The sequence below is a fragment of the Melospiza melodia genome, chromosome 28, assembly GCF_035770615.1.
Source record: "Melospiza melodia melodia isolate bMelMel2 chromosome 28, bMelMel2.pri, whole genome shotgun sequence".
Taxonomy (NCBI): domain Eukaryota; kingdom Metazoa; phylum Chordata; class Aves; order Passeriformes; family Passerellidae; genus Melospiza; species Melospiza melodia.
Genome location: NC_086221.1, coordinates 7,876,835 through 7,896,707, shown reverse-complemented (window position 1 = coordinate 7,896,707; position 19,873 = coordinate 7,876,835). Strand labels below are relative to the sequence as shown.

General features: G+C 59.5%; 2 protein-coding genes across 3 annotated transcripts in view; both read left to right on the top strand.

The window, feature by feature from the left end:
* Positions 1 to 4,367: 4,367 nt before the first annotated feature.
* On the top strand, positions 4,368 to 8,497 carry TULP1 (TUB like protein 1). Its single transcript, XM_063177845.1, has 9 exons — positions 4,368 to 4,428; positions 4,524 to 4,658; positions 4,834 to 4,925; positions 5,119 to 5,292; positions 5,636 to 5,748; positions 6,268 to 6,376; positions 6,570 to 6,668; positions 6,899 to 7,070; positions 7,810 to 8,497. Exons 1-9 carry the CDS (start codon positions 4,383 to 4,385, stop codon positions 7,941 to 7,943), a joined length of 1,074 nt encoding a protein of 357 aa, XP_063033915.1. The 5' UTR covers positions 4,368 to 4,382; the 3' UTR covers positions 7,944 to 8,497.
* Positions 8,498 to 13,299: 4,802 nt separating this feature from the next.
* The window catches only part of TEAD3 (TEA domain transcription factor 3), a 27,683-nt gene continuing 21,109 nt past the window's right edge, over positions 13,300 to 19,873 (top strand). The window contains exon 1 of one of the 2 annotated variants that reach the window (XM_063178095.1): positions 13,300 to 13,350. The gene's annotated coding sequence lies outside the window, so the exon portion shown is untranslated. The remainder of the gene's footprint in view (positions 13,351 to 19,873) is intronic. The other variant, XM_063178096.1, reaches the window with a different exon arrangement.

The window sequence follows — 19,873 nt, the reverse complement described above, 5'->3', positions numbered from 1 at the left end:
GTGGGTGATGTGGGGTGGGATCTGCTGGGTGTGATTTGCAGGGTAGGGTGATGTAGGGTGGGATATGTGGAGTGGGATCTGCTGTGTGGGATCTGCAGGGTGGGATCCACAGAGTGGATCTTCAGTGTGGGATCTGCAGGGTACCATTGGCAGGGTGGGTGATGCGGTTTGGGATCCACAGAGTGGGATCCATGCGGTGGGATCTGCTGGGTAGGTGATGTAGGGTGGGATCCATGTGGTGGATCTGCAGTGTGGGATCTGTGGGGTGGAATCTGCAGGGTGGGATCTGCAGGGTGGGATCTGTGGGGTACCATTGGCAGGGTGGGTGATGCGGTTTGGGATCCACAGTGTGGGATCCGTGGGGTGGGATCTGCAGTGTGGGATCTGCGGGGTGGGATCTGCTGGGTAGGTGATGCAGGGTGGGATCCACAGTGTGGGATCCATGCGGTGGGATTCCTGGGTGTCTGTTTTTCACTCAGAAATGTCTCCTTGGTGAGTGAAGAGCAGGATTTGGGGTGGATCTGCACTGTGGGATCTGTGGGGTGTGATTTGCGGGGTGGGATCTGCTGGGTGGGATCTGTGGAATGGGATCTGCTGGGTAGGATCTGTGGGGTATGATTTGAAGGGCGGGTGGTGTGGTTTGGGATGCACAGTGTGGGATCTGTGGGGTGGATCTGCACTGTGGGATCTGTGGGGTGTGATTTGCAGGGTGGGATTTGCTGGGTGGATAATATGGGGTGGGATCCACCGCGTGGGTGATGTACTGGGCACCCCCAGCACACTCCCCTCTCCTCCTTTCTTTTCTCCCGTTTTCAATTTCAATGCGCTTTAGTGAGCAGTTTTATCACTGTGTTGTTTCTTTGGGGGTTGGTGGGATGATGCTCGTTGATTTACTGAGAGGAAAAGTTTCTTAGATGGGATCCCCAAATTTAGCTCTGTGCTGTCCCCCCCGACCAAGGCAGAGCCTGTCCTGTGTTCCCAGTTAGGAAGGATGATGTCAGGCAAGCTCGACCCAGTGGAGACAGGGAAATGCTGCTGGAACCAAATAAAACACTGACCTTTCCCCCTTCACCAAAAATCGGGGCAATCCCGTGCCCCCAGGGCCTGGGGAAGCCCTGACCCTTTTGGTTTCTGTGCCCCACAGCCCCAGTGAGGAGCCAGGGAGCCCCCAGCAGCACAAGCCCAAGCAGGTGAGAAAAAATCCTTCCCCTCCATCCCATGTGCCTCCATCCCTGCTGTGGCTGTGCCCAAGGGCTGAGGACATCAGACAACCCCAGAGCCCACCCCAAGGCCCATTTGGGGCTGCTCCATTGGGGTGCTGCAGCCTGTGAGGGCAGGGAGATTTTTGGGAACCCCCCCCAGAGCGGGTGGGTCGAGACAATTCCACAGCCCTCCCTTCTTTGTGCATCCTTCTGAACCCCCCTCCATCGCTCTGAGGCACCCCGTGAGGAGGGTTCCTGCTTCTTAGATAACAGTTTAATTAAGCCCCTCAGTTAAGCTGTAAACTGTGACTCACTTTCCCCAGGCCATGACCCTGAAACCAGACCCCCCTTCCCTGCATTTCAGAGCAGCCCCCAGGTGCCCCCCAGCCTTGGGAGGGTCTCAGCAGCCATTTCAGCCCCCACCCAATTTAATTTTTAATCAGCAGCTCCTCCTTGAAGGGCTTTGTTAAGTAAGGGAGTGGTTGCCCACCCTGCAGCTTCTTAAGGGATTAGGGGGTGCAAAGGAGATTTTCTGTGTGAGCTCACGACACGGAAGAAAGCAGCCAGTTCCCAGCTCCACCACGGAGCCCCCAGCTCCCCCTCCCCAAATTCACAGCCCTGGGATATCACAGGGACCCATCAGGATCCCACTTTTTGCAAAACACCTTCACACATTGCCCTGGGAGAAGCAGGGCAGGACTGATTTCCTGCAAGGGGAGGATGCTCTGTTGGGCAGTGGAAGCCTCAGGGCACCTGGATTTGCTGAGATCACTTTCTGAGAGCCCTGAGCTGACACCCACTCCCCAAACACCTCCTGCCCAGAGCCAGGTGCTGACCCACATGCTCTCTATTTGGTAAATCTGGGTTATTTATAGCCCCAGCTCACCAGGATTAGGTGTGCTGTGCCTAATCCTCCTGCCTCCCTGCTCCTGCTGACCTCCTTGTGGTCCACATGAGCCTCTGGTGGGTGTGAGAGCCCAGCCTGCCCCTCCCTATGCCCCTGGCCCAGCTCAGGTGCCCACTGAGGCCACCAGTGCCAGAGTGGCTCCAGCCAGGGTCCCCATGGGCACAGTGAGATTTGTCCCTCTGTGCTGGCACAGCAGCACCATCATCGCCTCCCTCACCTCCAGGACAGATGTCTGTCTGTCTGTCTGCTAACAGACCTTTCTGTTTTCCTCCCTCTGCCTTCCTGGGGGGCTGCCCATGGTAAGTCACACTTTGGAAGGTGTCAGTGTGTCTGTCCCTGCTCCCGTGCTGGGCCAGGGGAAAGCCTGGCTGTATTTCTGAAAGGAACCCAGTACTGACTGAGCAGGGGTTCCCTGTAAAGGGAAAAGGAGTTTAAGGCTGGCACCACCCCTGCAGCACCGTCCATGAGGGCAGAAGCTGAAGAAGAAGAGGCAGGAGCCCGGGCTGGAGCCCGAGGCCAAACCACGGCGGCCGAGGCTGAAGAAGCTGAATGAGGCTGCAGAGGAGGCTCCAGCCCCGGCACAGGGTGAGCACAGATCCCCCACAGAAATGGGGGAAACTGTGGGAAATGGGGTGCCCCACCCTGCGCCTGAGGCGCTCTCCATCACGGGCATCCCTTGAAATGTGCAGGGGTGAAGAAGGTGAGGAAGAAGAAGGAGGAGAAGGGGGAGGAGGAGAGCGACAAGGACCCCTCCTCCAAGTTCCCCAAGGAGCCTCGGAAGAAGAAGGAAGGCCTGGCTGCCCGCTCCCAGGTGCCCAAGGGCTCCAAGAAGCCACAAGGTGCGGGGCCAACACCCAGCTCTGCAGGCACTCGGCCGTGTCCCTTCGTGTCCCTTCGTGTCCCTTTGTACCATGTCCCGACAGCGCTGTCGGTGCTCCCAGTGCCCGCTGGAGCTTCTTCCAGGGCTTCTGTGGGAGCTTCTGCGGGGGTTCTGCCCATCCCCGGCAGAGTTTTTTGCCTAAAACCCATCTACGACCTGGGAGAAACGGGGATGCTGCGCTCATTGCCCTGATCGGGGAGTTGGGATGGAGGGGCACAGTGGGCACAGGGGGTGACACACTCCCTGGGTGGGTGGCACTGATGTCCCCTGACGCTTCCCGGGAGCGAAAAGCGGCTCGGATCGGATCGGCTCGGCTGCGGCCGCGAGAGGGCGCTGTGGCTGCGGCTGCGGTGCCCGGAGCTGGACACGGCCCCGGCGGAGCCCGGGGGGACAGCAGGACCCCCAACACCATCACCGGGGGGACAGCAGGAGGGTCAGACCCCCAACACCATCACCAGGGGGACAGCAGGGGGATCAGACCCCCAACACTATCACCGGGGGGACAGCAGGAGGGTCAGACCCCCAACACCATCACCGGGGGGACAGCAGGACCCCCAACACCATCACCGGGGGGACAGCAGGAGGGTCAGACCCCCAACACCATCACCGGGGGGACAGCAGGAGGGTCAGACCCCAACACCATCCCTGGGGACAGCAGGAGGGTCAGACCCCAACACCATCCCTGGGGACAGCAGGACCCCCAACACCATCCATGGGGACAGCAGGAACCCCAACACCATCACCGCGGGGACAGCAGGAGGGTCAGACCCCAGCCACCAACCCTGGGGACAGCAGGACCCCCAACACCATCCATGGGGACAGCAGGAGGGTCAGACCCCCAACACCATCACCGCGGGGACAGCAGGAGGGTCAGACCCCAACACCATCCATGGGGACAGCAGGAGGGTCCGGTCACCGCCCCAGGGGTGGTGCCCAGTGTGTTGGCTGATGCTGTGGTCACCTCTGGGCAGAGCCGGCAGAGGATGAGGATGATGAGGAAGAGGAGGAAGAGGTGGAGAATAAAAACCCGCCCAAAAAGCTCAAGAAGAAGGTTCCCAAAGAGGCCCTCTCGGGCGGGGGGGAGAAGAAGCTGAAGCCCAAGGGTGAGTGCCCAGGGATAGGGATGGCTTGAGCCCAGCTCTGGGACCTGTCCTTGCTGGGAGCAGGGAGGGGCCTTCACTGTCCCGGGGGGCTCAGGGGGCTGCAGGGCCATCGCCCCCTCCCCAAGTGATCTCAGCCCTTTCTGCTGCTCCAATCCTGTCCCCACCTTGTCCCCATCACTGCCCATTCCCATCCCCCTGGCTGGCTGCTCATCAGCTCCTCTGTCCCAGCAGAAGACAAGAGTGACCCTGACAGCAAAGCCAAATCCACCAAAGGCGCCAAGAAGGAGCCAATGTCCGTGTTCCAGGTGAAGAAGGAGAAGAAAGGCAAGAAGAAAGGTATGGGATGAGCAGGAGGAGGTGGCATCACCCTGAGCCCACAGCCCCCAGTGTTGCGTGACCATGTCCCCTTATGTCCCCCATGTCCCTCACAGCTGCCACCAGCAGTGATGAGGAGGACGATTCCGACTCCAGCACCAAACCCATTAGGTCAGAGAAGAAGAAAAACCCAGCATCCCTCTTTCAGACTGGTGGGGACCCCCCAAAAGAGAAAAAATCCAAAAAGAAAGGTGAGAGCCTGGCACTGGAGGGTTCTGGTGGGGCTTGTGGGGGTGCAGGGAGCTTGGCCATGGAGAGGGGGTTACAATCATTGATGTTGGCATGGGTCTATGCTAAGCTTGGTTTTGGGGCTCAGCAGAGTCAGGATCTTCTCCCTTCTGTGTCCCTATGTGTTCCTGCCAGCAGTTCCTCCCAAAGGAGATGAGAGTGAGGAGGAGACCCCAGAGACCCTGCAGAAAAACTCCAACAAGAAGGGGAAAGCAAAGAAATCAAAGAAGGTAAAAAAGACCCCTGAGAGCCATGGGGAACCCCTCAGGGCAGGTCGGGAGGTTTGCAGCATCCTCCAGTGGAAGCCACCAGAGTGTCCCCAGAGCCACCAGCTGCAGAGCCATGGGGGGATGGACAGCAAGGAGCAATGAGCTGGGGAGTTTGGGAGGGGGCTCTGGGCTCACCATCCCTCTCACCCTGCAGCAGAAGGAGGAGAGGCCCCCGTCCCCTGTGATCGAGGTGGAGAACCTGGAGGAGTTTGTGCTGCAGCCGGCGCCGCAGGGCGTCACCGTCAAGTGCCGGGTGACACGGGACAAGAAGGGCATGGACAGGGGGCTCTACCCCACCTACTACCTGCACCTGGACAATGACAAGAAGGTGATTTGGGGTGGGGGCGTGGAGACCCCTGGGGCGCTGCTGCCGTCCCAGAGAGCACCCTCAGGGTTTGGGGGGATGCTCACCTGCGTCCCCATGTGCTGGTGGGTCCTGGGTGGGGCTGCTCCCCTCTCGTGCAGTTCCTGTGCCTGGGAGGATGAGCTAACAGAGCTGGAGAGCCACTAAAGCTGGGCTGGGCTCAGCCCCTCCTGCCCTGCAGTGCAGGCAGTATTTTGGGGATCATCTTCATGACTTGCTCAAGGTCATGGCAGTGACTTGTTGGGGGACAGCAGTGGCGGTGGCAGTGACAATGTCCTGTTCCCACATGGTCCCACTGCTGTACCAGGTGTTCCTCCTTGCTGGGAGAAAGCGTAAGAAGAGCAAAACCTCCAACTACCTCATCTCCATCGACCCCACTGACCTGTCACGGGGTGGAGAGAACTTCATCGGGAAGCTGAGGTAGGAGCGGAGCTGGCACCCCTGTTTGGGGGCACCCCAGCTTGGGGGCACCCCGGTTTGGTGGCACCCCATTTCTGCAGCACCCTCTCCCCACTCCATGGCTTACAGGCTGTCCCAAGCCATGGCTGGCGCAGACAGGAGGTTAATTCAGCATTTCCCACTGCTGTGTCCGACCTGAGGAGTGGTGGGGGGCTGAGAGGGGAAAACAAGCTCGGCCGGTTCCTCCCAGCAGACAGGTCATGGCTAGAAAAGGCACCTGGCAAGTCCCAGCCCGCCCTGCCAGCAGCCACACAGCAATGCTGGGGGTCCCCGTGGTGGCAGCACCCTATGACACCCCGATTTAGGGGATCCTTGAACCCAAGAAAATCACTGGAGAGTGGGATGGTTGGCATTGGTGGGGAGCAGCACTGGGGGTTTTCAGCCAAACCAAAACCAAGGCTGTGCTTGGAAAGGGGTCACAGAGGGGGCAGAGGGGACTCGGTGGCCTCAGCCACAGCCATGTGCCACCCTTGGCTGCAGGTCCAACCTGATGGGAACGAGGTTCACCGTGTTCGACAACGGCGCCAACCCCGACAGGGCCAACGCCGACTGGTCCAACGTGCGGCAGGAGCTCTCGGCCGTGGTCTACGTAAGAGCAGCCCCACAGGAGCCCCTTCCACCTCCCCCGGGCAGGGAGAGAGGGGTTCCCACCCCGCACCCCTTCACTGGGGCTTGCAGATGTGTGGGATGGGCTGGAGCCACCCCCGAGCCCTCGGTCAGCCCCCACGGGAGGCTGTAACCCACAGTGGTTCCTGGTTTTAGGGACAGGGTTTCTCTTGCAGGAAACCAACGTTTTAGGATTCAAAGGCCCCAGGAAGATGACTGTCATCATTCCTGGCATGAATGCTGACTGTGAGAGGGTGCCCATCCGGCCCCGGAACGTAAGTCAGGGCTAGACTGGGAGAAACTCCTTGGGAGCTGGGTTTGCTGGGCACCACCTTGGGTTTTACCCATCTTGGGGCATGGAGAGGCTTTCAGGTGTCCCTGGGAGGTGGGAGACATGGTGTCTGGGTTTTTTAGATGCCATTTCCAGCTGGGCACTGTTACAGAGGATGCCACAGGAGGTGGCGGGGCTCTGGAGGGGTCCCCCCAACTCTGCTCCCCTCCCCAGGATAACGACGGCCTCCTGATGCGATGGCAGAACAGGAACATGGACAACGTGATCGAGCTGCACAACAAAGCCCCAGTGTGGAACGACGAGACCCAGTCCTACGTCCTCAATTTCCACGGCCGGGTCACCCACGCCTCCGTCAAAAATTTCCAGATCGTGCACAGCAGTGACCGTAAGCTGGGACAGGGGATGGGCTGGAGGAGCACTGCCTCATGAGCTGGCCTCAGCACCCACTGTTTTTGCTGAAATTCAGTTTTTTCATGCTCTGGAGTCCTGCCTGCCTTTGCAGGAGCTGGGATGAAGCCAGACAGGGCTCCCTGCAGGAGCTGCCCTTGGGCGCTGGCAGGGGCGGCGTGTGGGGCTCTGCCAGGCAGATTTAGGGCAGGGACAGATCCTGTGGGGTGCTGAGCCCCCATTACCCACCCAGCCCAGAGCACTGTCCCCAGCACACACTGCTGGGGTGCCCTGTGCCTCGGGGACAGTCCCTGAGCTGCGGGGTGGCAGCAGCTCTGCCTGGATGCGGCTGCTCGTCACCTGTCCGGCGCAGTCAGAAGCCCTTGGCCTCCGGGGTGTTGGGTTACGGGACAGAAAAAGCCTCTTGAGGGCCCCTGGTTATTTTTACAGATTTCCTGTCACCCGCCCTCCAGCAGCAGCCATCCCACGGGCAGGGGGGGTGGAGTGAGTGGGGTCCCCGTCCCTTGGGGGGCTGTGGCACCCAGGGAGGGGGGTGCTGGAGGGACCAGGGGGTGCCATGGGAAAGTGATGCTTTTTGGTGGTCTGTGCTGCAGCACAGCACGGGAGCCACAGGCTGAGTGTGGGTGGGGGCGTGTGGGCAGCTTCTTTGGGCCTCTGCAGCGTGGGCAGGTGGGCGCACAGGTGACAGCCCGGTGGCTCTCCCCTCTCTCCCACAGCTGACTACATCGTGATGCAGTTTGGGCGTGTGGCGGACGACGCCTTCACCATGGACTACAACTACCCCCTGTGCGCCGTGCAGGCCTTCGCCATCGCCCTCTCCAGCTTCGACGGGAAGCTGGCCTGCGAGTAGCACCTGCACTGGGAGCACTGGGACCACCGGGGCTGCTGGGACCTCCAGGACCACTGGGACTGCAAGGGCCACCAGGGCCACTGGGACTACCAGGACCACTAGGGCTGCTGGGACCACTGGGACCACAGGGTCACTGGGGCCACTGGGGCTGCAGCCAGTGCCCTGAGGATGCTCCTGCATCCCTGCCCTGCTCTGCTCCCTGCATTTTCACCTTCCTGCAGTCCTGGCTTTTCCTGGGGTGGTTCGAGGCACCTGGTGCCTGCTGGGTGCTTGGGATGCTCACCCAGCTGCAGCCACGCTGCCTCTCCAGGCCAATTCGGGCCAAATCGCTGGGCTAGGGTGATGGCAGAGCCAGGCTGGAGGCGAATTCATATTCAGCAGATGAGGCTGACTGCAACTCCTGTCTCATCCCTTTGTTGGACTCAGATCCTGGAAACTCATCTGCCCTCTCCCCCGCTTTTTTTTTTTTTGGGTTTTTTGTTTGTCTGTTTTTGTTTGGTTTTTTGGGTTGTTTGTTTGTTTCTAAAGGTTTCTGCTCAGTCTCCCAGTGAGAAGGGGGTAGGTGGTCTCCTCACTTTGTGTTTCCTCATCCCTGCCCACATGCAGGTGGGCTCTGCCTAAGCTCCCAGTTAAAGCCCCCATGCCAGCTCATTGCCCACCAGGCACCTCTTTTGCCCCATTTTGCCCTGATGTGAGTGCATGGCTGGTGCCCATGGCGTGTTTGAACCCACTGGATCTCACCTCACTGCCCAGAAATTGCTTTTCAGGGATTTGGGGCCCTGAGGAGCAGCCTGGCACCGGCAGCACGCGGGCACGTGCCGAGGGGTGGCAGTGCCAGCAGAGGAGGGCTGGCAGGCACGTGAGGCAGAGCTTGCGTTGCTGGCAGGTGGCCCAGCTGGGCCAGAGCTGCCAGGAGGGACCTGGAAGAGAAAACTCAGGGTGCACCAGGAAGCAGTGAGTGACTCACGAGGCGTGGCGCGGTGCTGAGTCACGCTCAGCACCCAGACGGGCCCTGCCGAGCGCCCCGTGCCCTCAAACCCTCCCTGCCCCTTTGCTCTGCGGTGCCCCTCACGTGCCCCAGGTGTCCCCACAGCTGGTGCTCTCTGTTCACGAGAGGTGGTGGGCGGAAGGTGCCACCCCCTGTCTCACATTGATGGGGAGATGCTGAACAAAAGCAGCTCATGCCCCCAGTTCCGCCAGTTATGGGGTGAGGATTTGGCTGCACAAACAAATCTGATTAATTCAGTGGTGAGAAAAACAGGGACGTGCCAAGGAGCCCTGGGATGCCATCCTCAGCTCTCTGGGGCTGTGTCTCACCTGCTCAGCTCACACCCTGACTCCAGAACCGTGTGGGATTCCCTTCCCAGGACACAAAGGGGTTGTCTCCCCATTCTGGGGGTGATATGAGCCCCCCAAATCAAGGCAGCTGAGAGGCAGAAAGGCTGAGGAGCAGATGGATGGGATGGATGTGGTTGTGCAAGAGGGATGCTCATCCTCTCTGGGCAGTGTCGCAACAGCACTGTGGGCTGAGCCTGGAGCTGAGGACAGATGGCCGTGACAGGGGCACCATGAGCTGCTGGACCACTGGTGAACATCTGCCCCAGAGGCTTTGCACAGGGGAGTGGAGCTCTTCCCCAGCTGTATGAATCTGGCCTTCATGATTCTCGTGGTGGGGCAGGCAGAGGTGGACAGCTTGGGGACAAGCCAGCCCGCGTGGGACATCATCCATCACCCACACATTGAGCTCAGGGAACATCTTGTGAGCTAAAGGGAGAACCAGCCACAGCAGTTTGGGGCCAGCATCCCTGACGAGGTATGGCCAGCAAATGTGGGGAAAGCAGGAGCTTTCTGCCCAAATCCAGCCACAGGCCCAACATCTGTTTGAAATCGGGACGAGCTCAGCTCACGGTTGAGGCAACGCTTGTCCCCATTTCCTCCAGCGCACGGAGAAAAGAAGCAGCCGGGTGAGAGAGAGGGCTTTGGGCTCCCCACATTCTGTCTGCTGTTATCCCAGCTGCTCCCCAGGTTGATTCTCCCTCCCCTCACCCAAAACCTTTCCGTTTTCCATTTGCCCACTGTTCCTTGCAGGTTTCCCTGGCCTGTCACCCGTGGCAGAGCAGAATCCCTGTCCCGGGTGTCCCTTGCAGTGTCACCCAAAGCCAGAGCAGCCGCTGCATCAGCCGCCCACCCCAAATCCCTTTTACAAACCCTCTAACGCAAACCAACTGCGGCAGAAGAAGCAAACGAAAACAATTTAATGGGGCGATGGATGTTCGGGCCCTTTGTTTGCGCTGGCTGTTAACACCAGAGGAGATGAGGGATGGAAGCAGTTGAAATGTGGATCTGCTCTGGCCGGCGGAAAGTGTGACGGATGCGCCGGCAGGCCAATGGCTGAGGGTGCCGGGGTGTGCGTGGGTGTGAAAGGAATGCTCGCTGCAAGAAAAGATAAAAAAAAAAAAAAAAAAAAAAAAAGAAGAAGAAAGAGCCTTATCAATGGTGTTTGAGTCCAAAGTGTGTGTGTTCCTAGGAGAAAGGGTTTCCTCAATCCCCAGGGATGATGTTTTCCCTGCAGTGTGAGACTTTGAGGTTTCTGAGGTTGTTTTAGGGGTGCTGGCTCTGGGCTGGTGCTGTAGGCGTGGATTGAACCCCACAAAGTGTTCGTGCAGGGGCACAAGCGTGGCCAGTGGCCAGAGGCGACTGTCGTCAGCTCCTCAAGGGAACCTCCTGGGAAATGAGTTTTATTTTTGCAGAGGTGCTTATAAGGCAAAGGGGAGGAAGAAAATGAGGCCCCACCTCGTTTGCTGAGCCCATCCCAGCCAGGACCAGTGTCCCTGCAGCGCTGGTGGCTCTCTCTGTGGTTCGTCCCCATCCTGTGCTGAGGAGTGCAAAGATGCTGCTCCAGAGCTGAGCAGCAAGGTGGACATGGGGGCTCTTCAGCCACTGGCTTCTCCATCTTTTGCAGAGGGGATTTTGGGGGGCTCCATGCATCCAGTTCTGAGCCCTGCTCTCTTTGAGGGGCTGACAGATATTTCTGTGGGTTCCAGGAGGCAAATGCCCCACTGGGCAGGCAGCCTGAGGAGGGAAGGGCTGGTACATCCTGGGGAATGTGGGAGGGGAGACCAGCACTGGGAAACTCCTTGTCCAGCAATGGAAGGGCTGGAGATGTTTGCTTCCCAGCGAGCTGCCCTGGGGATCTCTCTCCAGCATTGAAGTGGCAAAACTTTAATTAATTAAAGAAGTGATTGCCATGAGGTGTTCTCTCTTCCCTCCCCCTCCCCTTCTATTTATTTGGTAACATTTTTTAGGGGGAAAGGCAGACTGGTGAGCTCAGCTGTGGCTTTGCAGGATGGGCTTCTCGATGCAGCAATGGGAAAGCCAATATTTTTCAACTGCTTTTTAAAAGGAGTAATTTTTTAATTAGTGAATCCATTCTGGAGAAGTGTTGGAGTTTTACAATGTTGTAGCTGTTCTTGGTGTGTTGCCTAGACTTGGATGTTCTGGCCATAAGAAAATATTATTTATGGTGTTGCAGCTTGCAGCTCTTTTATATTATAATTTGAGAAAGGAAGTTGCTGTTCCCACCAGTGGACAAAAAACAGCAGAAACAAGGACTATGGACTTCTGAAGGAGGAAAATAAATAAAAATTAAGAGGCAGAATGGAAACAAACCACTGAGCCAGCCTTGAATCTTTGCACTCCTGAACAAGCTCACCCCAGCATCGCCATCAGTTGTGCTGGATGCTGCAGCCAGACCCCTGCCCAAATGGCAAGGCCAGAGCAGCAGGGACCCCCTCAGCCCTCCCCTGCTCAGGGTTACACGTGTTCCTAAACATTTGTGGATCAGGATTTTATTCATGGGCTAATGCACACTTGTTTGCTCATGCCTTACTCAGCCTAAACTCCTATTGAACTCAATTAAGGCTGTCATCTCCAGGAGCACTCAATGTCATTTTTGCCCAAGTAAGGGATGAGTAACGAGGCTCTGAGCAGCCCTTGGAGAATAACAGCCATTTTGTTGCAGTTTTTGGTCCAGATTTCTTACAAGTTAGCAGCAGGCCAAGGGTGGAAGAATGCGATATGGCTTTATGAATCACACACAATTGCTGAATGCGCTGGATGCCTCGGAGCCCGTCGCTTCACGGGCTGAAGCATTGGCTGTCTTGTCCCAAAACGCTTGAATACAACCGAGCTCATGGTGAAAATTAGAAAAATATGTTTCTGGAAGGAACGGGATGCAAAGAACATCCCTTGTCCCAGCAGGGCGCTGGGAGGATTCCTCACCCTGGTTTATCTCTGGGGGTTTTGGGTACTGTGGCACAGCCCTGTGGAGGCCCAGGGGGACTGGGGCTTTTGCCCCTTTTGGGGCTGCAGCTCCTGATGGTCAGGCTGGGTCGTGGCCAGGGATTTGTATGTGATCAGCTTGCTGTGGCTTAGCACATTACCACCCATCAGCTCGCTCAGAGGAAGTGACCACGGCGTGGATCCTGGCTGAATTCCCTTGAGAAATCCCAACAGCGTGGGCTGAATTCCCACCGTGGGCACCATGGGTGGGTGAAACAGGGAATCTGCAGATTGGTGGGATGCAGGGGACTGAGAGTATGTATGTGTGTGTGTGTGTGTGTGTGAGGATGAGGAGAGGGATGGGGGTGTTTGGTGTGAGATGAAGACGTCAGGATGGGAAGGAAGAGGAGGATGAAGGTGTGTGGCAGGGCATTACAGTGCGCAGAGGACAATGAAAACGTGTGGAAGGGGATGGAGGTGAGCACAGGGACGCCGGTGAGTGAAAGGGGGTGGGAATGAAGAGTGGGCACAGAGGGTGATGAAGATGTGCAGAAGGGGATGAAGGTGTGCACGGGTGACCCTGGCTGGCTGCGGACGGGACAGGACATGGCAGGACAGCAGCACCTTCATGCCCTGGCCCAAGGCCGCATCCCGGGAATGCCGGAGGGCGAAGGAGGAAGAGGAGGAAGGTGAGGAAGGCTCACAGAGGGCGCTCCCATTACCCGGGCCGAGCCGAACTCCAGATCTACCCTTTCCCAAAAAATAAACCTCCCTGTGTAAGGGAAGTCCCGCTGCCCGCTGCCCCGACGGGGAGGTCGGGAGGGTCGGGCGGGAGGAAGGGCCGGGAAGAAGAGGAGGAGGAGGAGGAGGTGGAGAAGGAGGTTAGGGGAGGAGGAGGAGGAGGCCCGGCCCGGCCCCGCCGCCTCCTGATTGACTCCCAACTTTCCGCTCCTCCCTCGCATAAACTTTCCCGTCGCTGCGCCTGGCTCGGTGCGCGGACCCGGAGCCCGCCGCGCTCCCCGCATTCCTGCCGCCCGCCCCGGCCCGGCCCGGCCCCGGCCCCGGCCCCGCTCCGGCCCCGCTCCCGGCACCGCGGCCGGCCCAGCCCCTCCGGAGCACGGAGCAGGTAAGCGCCCGCCGGGAAGAGACTCCCAACCCCCCTTCCTCCGCCTCCTCCTCCTCCTCCAGCCCCTCCTTCCTCCCGGCCCGCAGCCCCGGCGGATGGCGGGGGGCGCCGGGGTCGCTGCAGCCCTGCTCGCCCCCCGGCCGGAGCTCGCTGCGTTCCCTCGGTGCCTGCCCCCGATGGGCTGTGCGTGTGTGTTTGGGTGGGGGGCTCAGTCGGGCCGTTTGCGCTCCCCCCGTCGGTCCCCGGGCTCCCGCCCCGTCGGGGCTGCGCTGCCCCCGCTCGGTCCCCGCCGGGTCCCCCCGGGGTGACAAAGGGGCCTTGTGCCCGCACGTCGGAAGCCATCGCACCGGACGCTGCGGACCGGGATTGCCCGCCCCGGCCGGAGCCCCCCGGCTGAGGTGCGGGGTCACCCGCGTGTCACGCTACATGTGTGTCACACGCATGTAGGGGATGACCGTGCACTGACTGTATGCTAAACACTTTGTGCCTCGTCATAGGGGTGCTTTGCTAACGAGGCGGCAATTAGATGTATAATTTTCAGCAGTGTGTCATCTTTATTATTATTATTATTATTATTTTATTTTTACACCCTCCTTGGGTTTGGTGTTGTTTTTTTTCCCCTTAACCCCCTTGGAAGGTAAATACGGCCAAGCCCTCGCAGAGCCACCCACCTCCAACCCCCCGAAACCGCTCAGGCCCTGCACAACACATTTGGCTTCTACTGGCTGAGAAAAAAACCAGTTTGGGGAGAAACCAGCTGGAAATGATACCAGCGGCCCAGCTGGTGTGGCGGGCACCCTGCAGCTGTTGGGTGCTTGGCAGGGGGAAAGCTGAAGGCTGAGATTTTGGGGGGTTTTGGTGCTTTGCAGGGAGCCGGGACAAACCGGGCTGGGCGATGGTCCCATCAGAGAGGCGATAATCTCCTGTGTCAGGCACGCCGGGGTATTTTGGGCTCCGGCATCCTCTGTCCCCTCCTATCGCTTTACCCCGCGCGGGTACGTGCGTGTCGTGAGTCAGGGCATTGGCAGTGCCCGGCCACCCTGGGGGGCCCTGCCAGCCCGGCTGCCAGCCTCCCCTTGGTGCTGGAGCGCTCGTGATGCTGAGTGGGGAACTGGGGTTTGCCAGGCTGGTGTGCCCCCCGAGCACCCACTGGAGCTGGGGCCTCTGTGGCCTCACAGCCCACAGCCCTTGGGGGTCATTTCCCCCAGGACTGGGAGAAAAAAGGTCCCCAAAGCTGGTGAGGGCTGAGGGCTTGCTGAGGTGGTGAAGCTGGAACAGAAATGGGAAGGGGGGCTGGGACCCTGGTGGCAGGGCAGGTGATGGTCGCTGTGGCAGTGCCCCAACACTTCCCCACCGGGAAGGACGAGCATGACTGTCCCATGGGGACAAGGCGCTGGATTTGGCCCTGTTTGGGTGTAACAGGGTCAGCATTCCCATGGGAAGAGACTGCAGATGGCTGTGGGGTGAGCAGCTCCTCCTGGGTGACAGCTGGGTGGCACAGGGGGACATTGCCATCCCCAGGGACCTCGAGCGCCCAGCTACCTCCCCACTGTGGGCCTGTGGCTGGCACCACACTGGGTTTTCTGACAGGAATAACCCTCTGAAAGCAACGGGTCCAGACACCTTCTATAAATGGCACCCAGGTACTTCAAGGAGCCTCGTCCTGCCCGAGGTGGCTGCAACATTGCGGGGAGTGGAGGGATGTTTCAACCAGGGCATTTTGGACAGCATAACCCTCCAGCAGTCATCCCACATCTAAAATCCCTTTCTTCCAAAGCAGAATCCTCCAGCTCCATCAGGAAAAGGGACTTGCATCCATTTGCCATGGCACGCGGTGGCTGTTTATCATGATATCAGAAACAGCATCTCCTTTTAATCACCATTTAATCCCCATCTTGCCACCACCAAGTGGGTTGGGAGGCGAGTCCCGGTGGCCCTGGCGCTGTGCCCAAGGAAGGAACCTTTTCCTGGCGGTGTGTGAGCAGGTCATGGCACTGAGGAGGTGGGGGTGGCAGCGGTAATCAGCTATAATTAATGTATTAAAAAGCAAGTAACCGCGCAGCTCCCATCAAACACACAGACAGCAAGAGGCTGGTGGCAGGTGAGCTCGGGGGTGAGACTGGGTGCAGGCAAAAAGGGCAAAAATGGGCAATTTTGGGCTGTTTTGGGGGGGAATTGTGTTTTCCTGCGTTCGTACTTCTTCTGTCTGTGGGAGTGGAAATGGAGGGGAAGAGGGGAGAAGGGGCAGCAGAACCCTAACCAGGGGTGCTGCCGGGATCTGTGTGGCAAGAGCCATCCTGAGGCTCTTGGTGAGGCTGGAATCTCTCCATCCATCACTGAACTGGATGGGTGCTTTCCAAAAACTCTCCCATCTCTGGGAGCTTCCCTCTCTCATTAAATCCTTGATGGCTGTGGCGAGGGGCTGGCGGGACAGCCACAGTGTTTACATCATGGGATATTACCAACCGCCCTTGATTTGGGAGCTGCCATCCACAGGGGATTTGCTGAGCAGCCAGGTCGTGCCCTGACCTCCTCAGCTGTTTGTCCAAGGTGTTTTTTGGGGTGGGGGCCAGGCCGGGAGCCGCGGCAGCCGAGCCCAGGCACCTGCGTGTTGTGGTCGGGGCAGACACCTGAAGCGCATGATGGGCGTTCGCTATTGCCACCGTCACGTGGCGACTTATGAAATGTTTTTTGGGAGGGAGAGAAGGAGGGAGGGAAGGTAATGATGGGGTGAGCCGGCGGGGCCATGCCCCGCACCAGCCTGCCGCGGCCCCCCCTGCGCGATAACGCACGTCCGGATCCCGCTGCGGGTCTGGGCATGCTGCTGCAGCTCGGCTCCTGCTGCTCCAGCCTTCCCCGCCTGTGAAATGGGAGCGAGGGGCCCCGGGAAAAGCTCCTGGTGCTGCTGGTCAGCCGCTGGCCTGGCTGTGGTGGTGGGAGCAGGGGTTGTGCGGTGCTGGTGCTGTTTTGGGCTGCCTGTGCCGCTCGTGGCAGGGTTCCTGATGAGCCCGTGAGGCTGAGCCCTTCGGAGGTGACAGGCCATGAAGCCCATGGTCTCGTTCGTGGGGTTGGCAGATAGTGGCCTTGTGGTGACAGTGTTCACATAGGGCTCTATGATTTGGGAAAATACGCATGGCAAGAGGCATGTCCCATCCTGGCATCACAAATCCCGATGGAGCTCATCCCCCTTATCCCGTCCCAAACAGATGTGATGCTCCAACACCCCCAGCGTGCCCCATTACGCTGCCACGAGACAACAGCAGCCCCAAAACCCATCGTGCTCACCGCTGCCAACCTCCCATCGGGGCGCTGGGTGTGTCACAGGCTCTGCTGGGTCTCTGCTCCATAAACCCGACCCGGAGCTCACCCTGGGGCACAGTGCCGCGAGCTGCGGTGACAGCGGGGCTGCGCTGCTCGCAGGGAGTGAGTGATGGAGGAGGCTGCTCGCTCCCCTTCCCCCTTGGTCGGGACGGGCCCGGAGCGTGTGCTGGCAGCGCTCCCCGGGCTGCGGGGGGTGGCTGGCCGGGCAGGGGACAGCAGGGCTGCAGCTAATTTTAGGAGGTGGGCAGAGCCTCGGGGGAAGCAGCCGGCTGGAGGGAGGTGTCGCACTCGCACCGCGGTGCCCACGAGCATCGAGCGTGAGCGCTGGGGTGACCCTGGCTCTGGAGATGCTGCCCTGGGTTGATGCCAAGGGGGCACTGCGCTGGCAGCCCGGCTTGGTGCTCTGAAGAAGAGCCGTGCCCCGCGGATGCCTCGCTGCTGGAGGGGTGTCACACCCGCAGAAACACTCAAGGGCAAAGCCCCGCGCTCCCAGTTGGCATTACCCAGGAGACGGGATAGAGAGACAGAGCCCCACGCTGCGCCGTGCCTCAGTTTCCCCGTGCCCGTCTCGCCAGCGCTGCCCCGGCGGAGGCAGGAAGGCTGAGCCGGGCTCGGGGATCCTCGCCTGCGAGCGCCAAGCCTTATTATTTCCCCACAACTGTCTCCTCCTCGCTCCTCGTAAAATTAGATCCAGCTGTTCACAATAGCCACTAACTTCTCTCCGGAAGATGTTCAAAGTTTACAGACGCGGGTGCGTGGAGGATGGGCTGCCGTTCCCATGCCAGCTCCTCGCCCTTCCCCCAGAGGCAGCCAGCTCCTGCCTCCCCCCGCCGGCTTAGGCAACTCGGGTTTAGGAAGAAGCACACCCGCACGCAGGCATGCGAGCTCCCGACCCAGCCGAGCGTCGGGTTTTTATTAGCAGGAGGATCTGGGGGAGAAGGTCTGGTCCAAGACCCTGCTTTTCCCTGCCTGGTTTTGTGTGAGTTGGTAAGGGTTCTGCTTTCCCTGCTTGCCAGCACCTGTGCCCAGCTGTGGCACCAGTTTGGGCTCCAGCTCTTGTGTGAAGAGGCTGGTGTGTGCCCTTGCAGCCTTGCCTGGTGGCACTGCAGAGTTGTCAGCTCCAGCTGTGGTGTTTGGACATCAGTGTGCTGGGCAGGGGTCTGGCACACTGTGCTTGGGGCCATGCTCCTCGCTGGAGCTCCTTCTTTTACCCAGAATACTGCCTTCGTGTATTTTTAGCAGTTTTCCTCCCCAAGGATTCCAGAGCAATTTTTCAATCTGCGGGAGCCGGAGCCGCCGTGCCCGTCTGCAGCTCTGGGCTGGGGCAGGGGCAGGAGATGCTGGGAGGAGGTGACGAGCTGCCACGGGCTCCCAGCACGCTCCTGGCATGCACGAGGGTTTGCTCGCTGGGAATGGCTGGGGTGGTGGCAGCAGAATGGTGCTAAATCAAAATATCCCTTCCTGGGAATAAAGGCACTGATGGGGTTGGTGCAGGGCAGCCTGTACCTGATATTGCAGCTCCTGGGGCACCTCAGCTGGGCACTGCTTGGAGCAGGAGGGCAGGGAAGCGTGGCCCCCTCACAGGGGTGGCAATGCAGTGTCACATTCTGTGTCGGACTCTGGCATCCCTCTGTGATGGTGGTGATGCCTGAGAGCCGCTCTGCCCGGTGTCCCAGGAGCTGATCCCCCCTGTCAGTGCCCACACCCCCCATCCCATCCCACCCCATCCCATCCCACCCCATCCCACCCCATCCCATCCCATGGATCCTATCCCATGGATCCTATCCCATGGATCCCATCCCATCCCATCCCATCCCATCCCATGGATCCCATCCCATCCCATGGATCCCATCCCATCCCATGGATCCCATCCCATCCCACCCCATCCCATCCCATCCCATCCCATGGATCCCATCCCATCCCATGGATCCCATCCCATCCCACCCCATCCCACCCCATCCCATCCCATGGATCCCATCCCATCCCATGGATCCCATCCCATCCCATGGATCCCATCCCATGGATCCCATCCCATCCCATGGATCCCATCCCATGGATCCCATCCCATCCCATGGATCCCATCCCATCCCACCCCATCCCACCCCATCCCATCCCATGGATCCCATCCCATCCCATGGATCCCATCCCATGGATCCCATCCCATCCCATCCCATGGATCCCATCCCATCCCATGGATCCCATCCCATCCCATGGATCCCATCCCATCCCATCCCATGGATCCCATCCCATCCCATGGATCCCATCCCATCCCATGGATCCCATCCCATCCCATCCCATCCCAGGGGTGTTTCTGGCTGGGAGCTGAGCGTGGCAGTCGCTGCTGAGCCTGGGCTCCAGCAGGTGCCACAGCACAGGCACTGGGCCCAGCTGCTGCCTGGGCAGGCTTGGGTTTCACGGGGGTGGAGGTGGCTGGGGGCAGGTGTGAAATTCATTGCAGCCTTCCTCCTCCTCCTCCTCCTCGCCTGGCAGTGTTCCCCTGGGAGATGTTTTCCCTGGCCCTGCTGCATTGGCATAAATTGGAGTCAGCAGCACCTGGAGCTCTTCTGTGGTGGGATTTCTCCTCCTAGCAGCAGGACAGAGGGCTGGTGGGGTGCCTGGCTGGCCCCAGTGGTAGGACACTGTCCCACTGAAGGCAGAAAACTGCCTGACCCAGGCTTCCCAGAGACCCTTGTTTTCCCCTTGGGACAAGCTGGGAGTCCCCAAGGACTCAGTGGCCACTCTGAGCTCATCTACAGGTGATTTTGAGGAGAAGACATGCTGAGATGTCTTATTTTGGCCAATCCAGCAGTCCCCAGTGGGTGCTGTGTCCAGCACTGGCCGTGCCATGGGCTCCCAGCACTGGGGGTGTCACGGGACACCATGGGGGTGGCCCATCCCCAGCAGGCAACTCCAACCCTGTTGTTTCCACGTTTCATAACACAGAGAGCAATTAATGCTCTAAAAGCTTTCTATTTATGCGCTGCTGGGTGAAACGCCCCGTCCTGGCTGGGCAGGGCAGCGTAATTGGGCCAGGGAGGCACGCTGGGTTACAGTGTCCGTCTGTCCTCTGCCCTCGGGTCCTGAGCCTCAAGACTCGAGCAAAACCGGCTCAGGTCCTGCACCAGGCGAAACCCAGCTGTGCCAGGACTGGGAAAAGGAGGGGATGGTTTGGATCCCTGTGATTCTGCCATTAGGAGGGAGC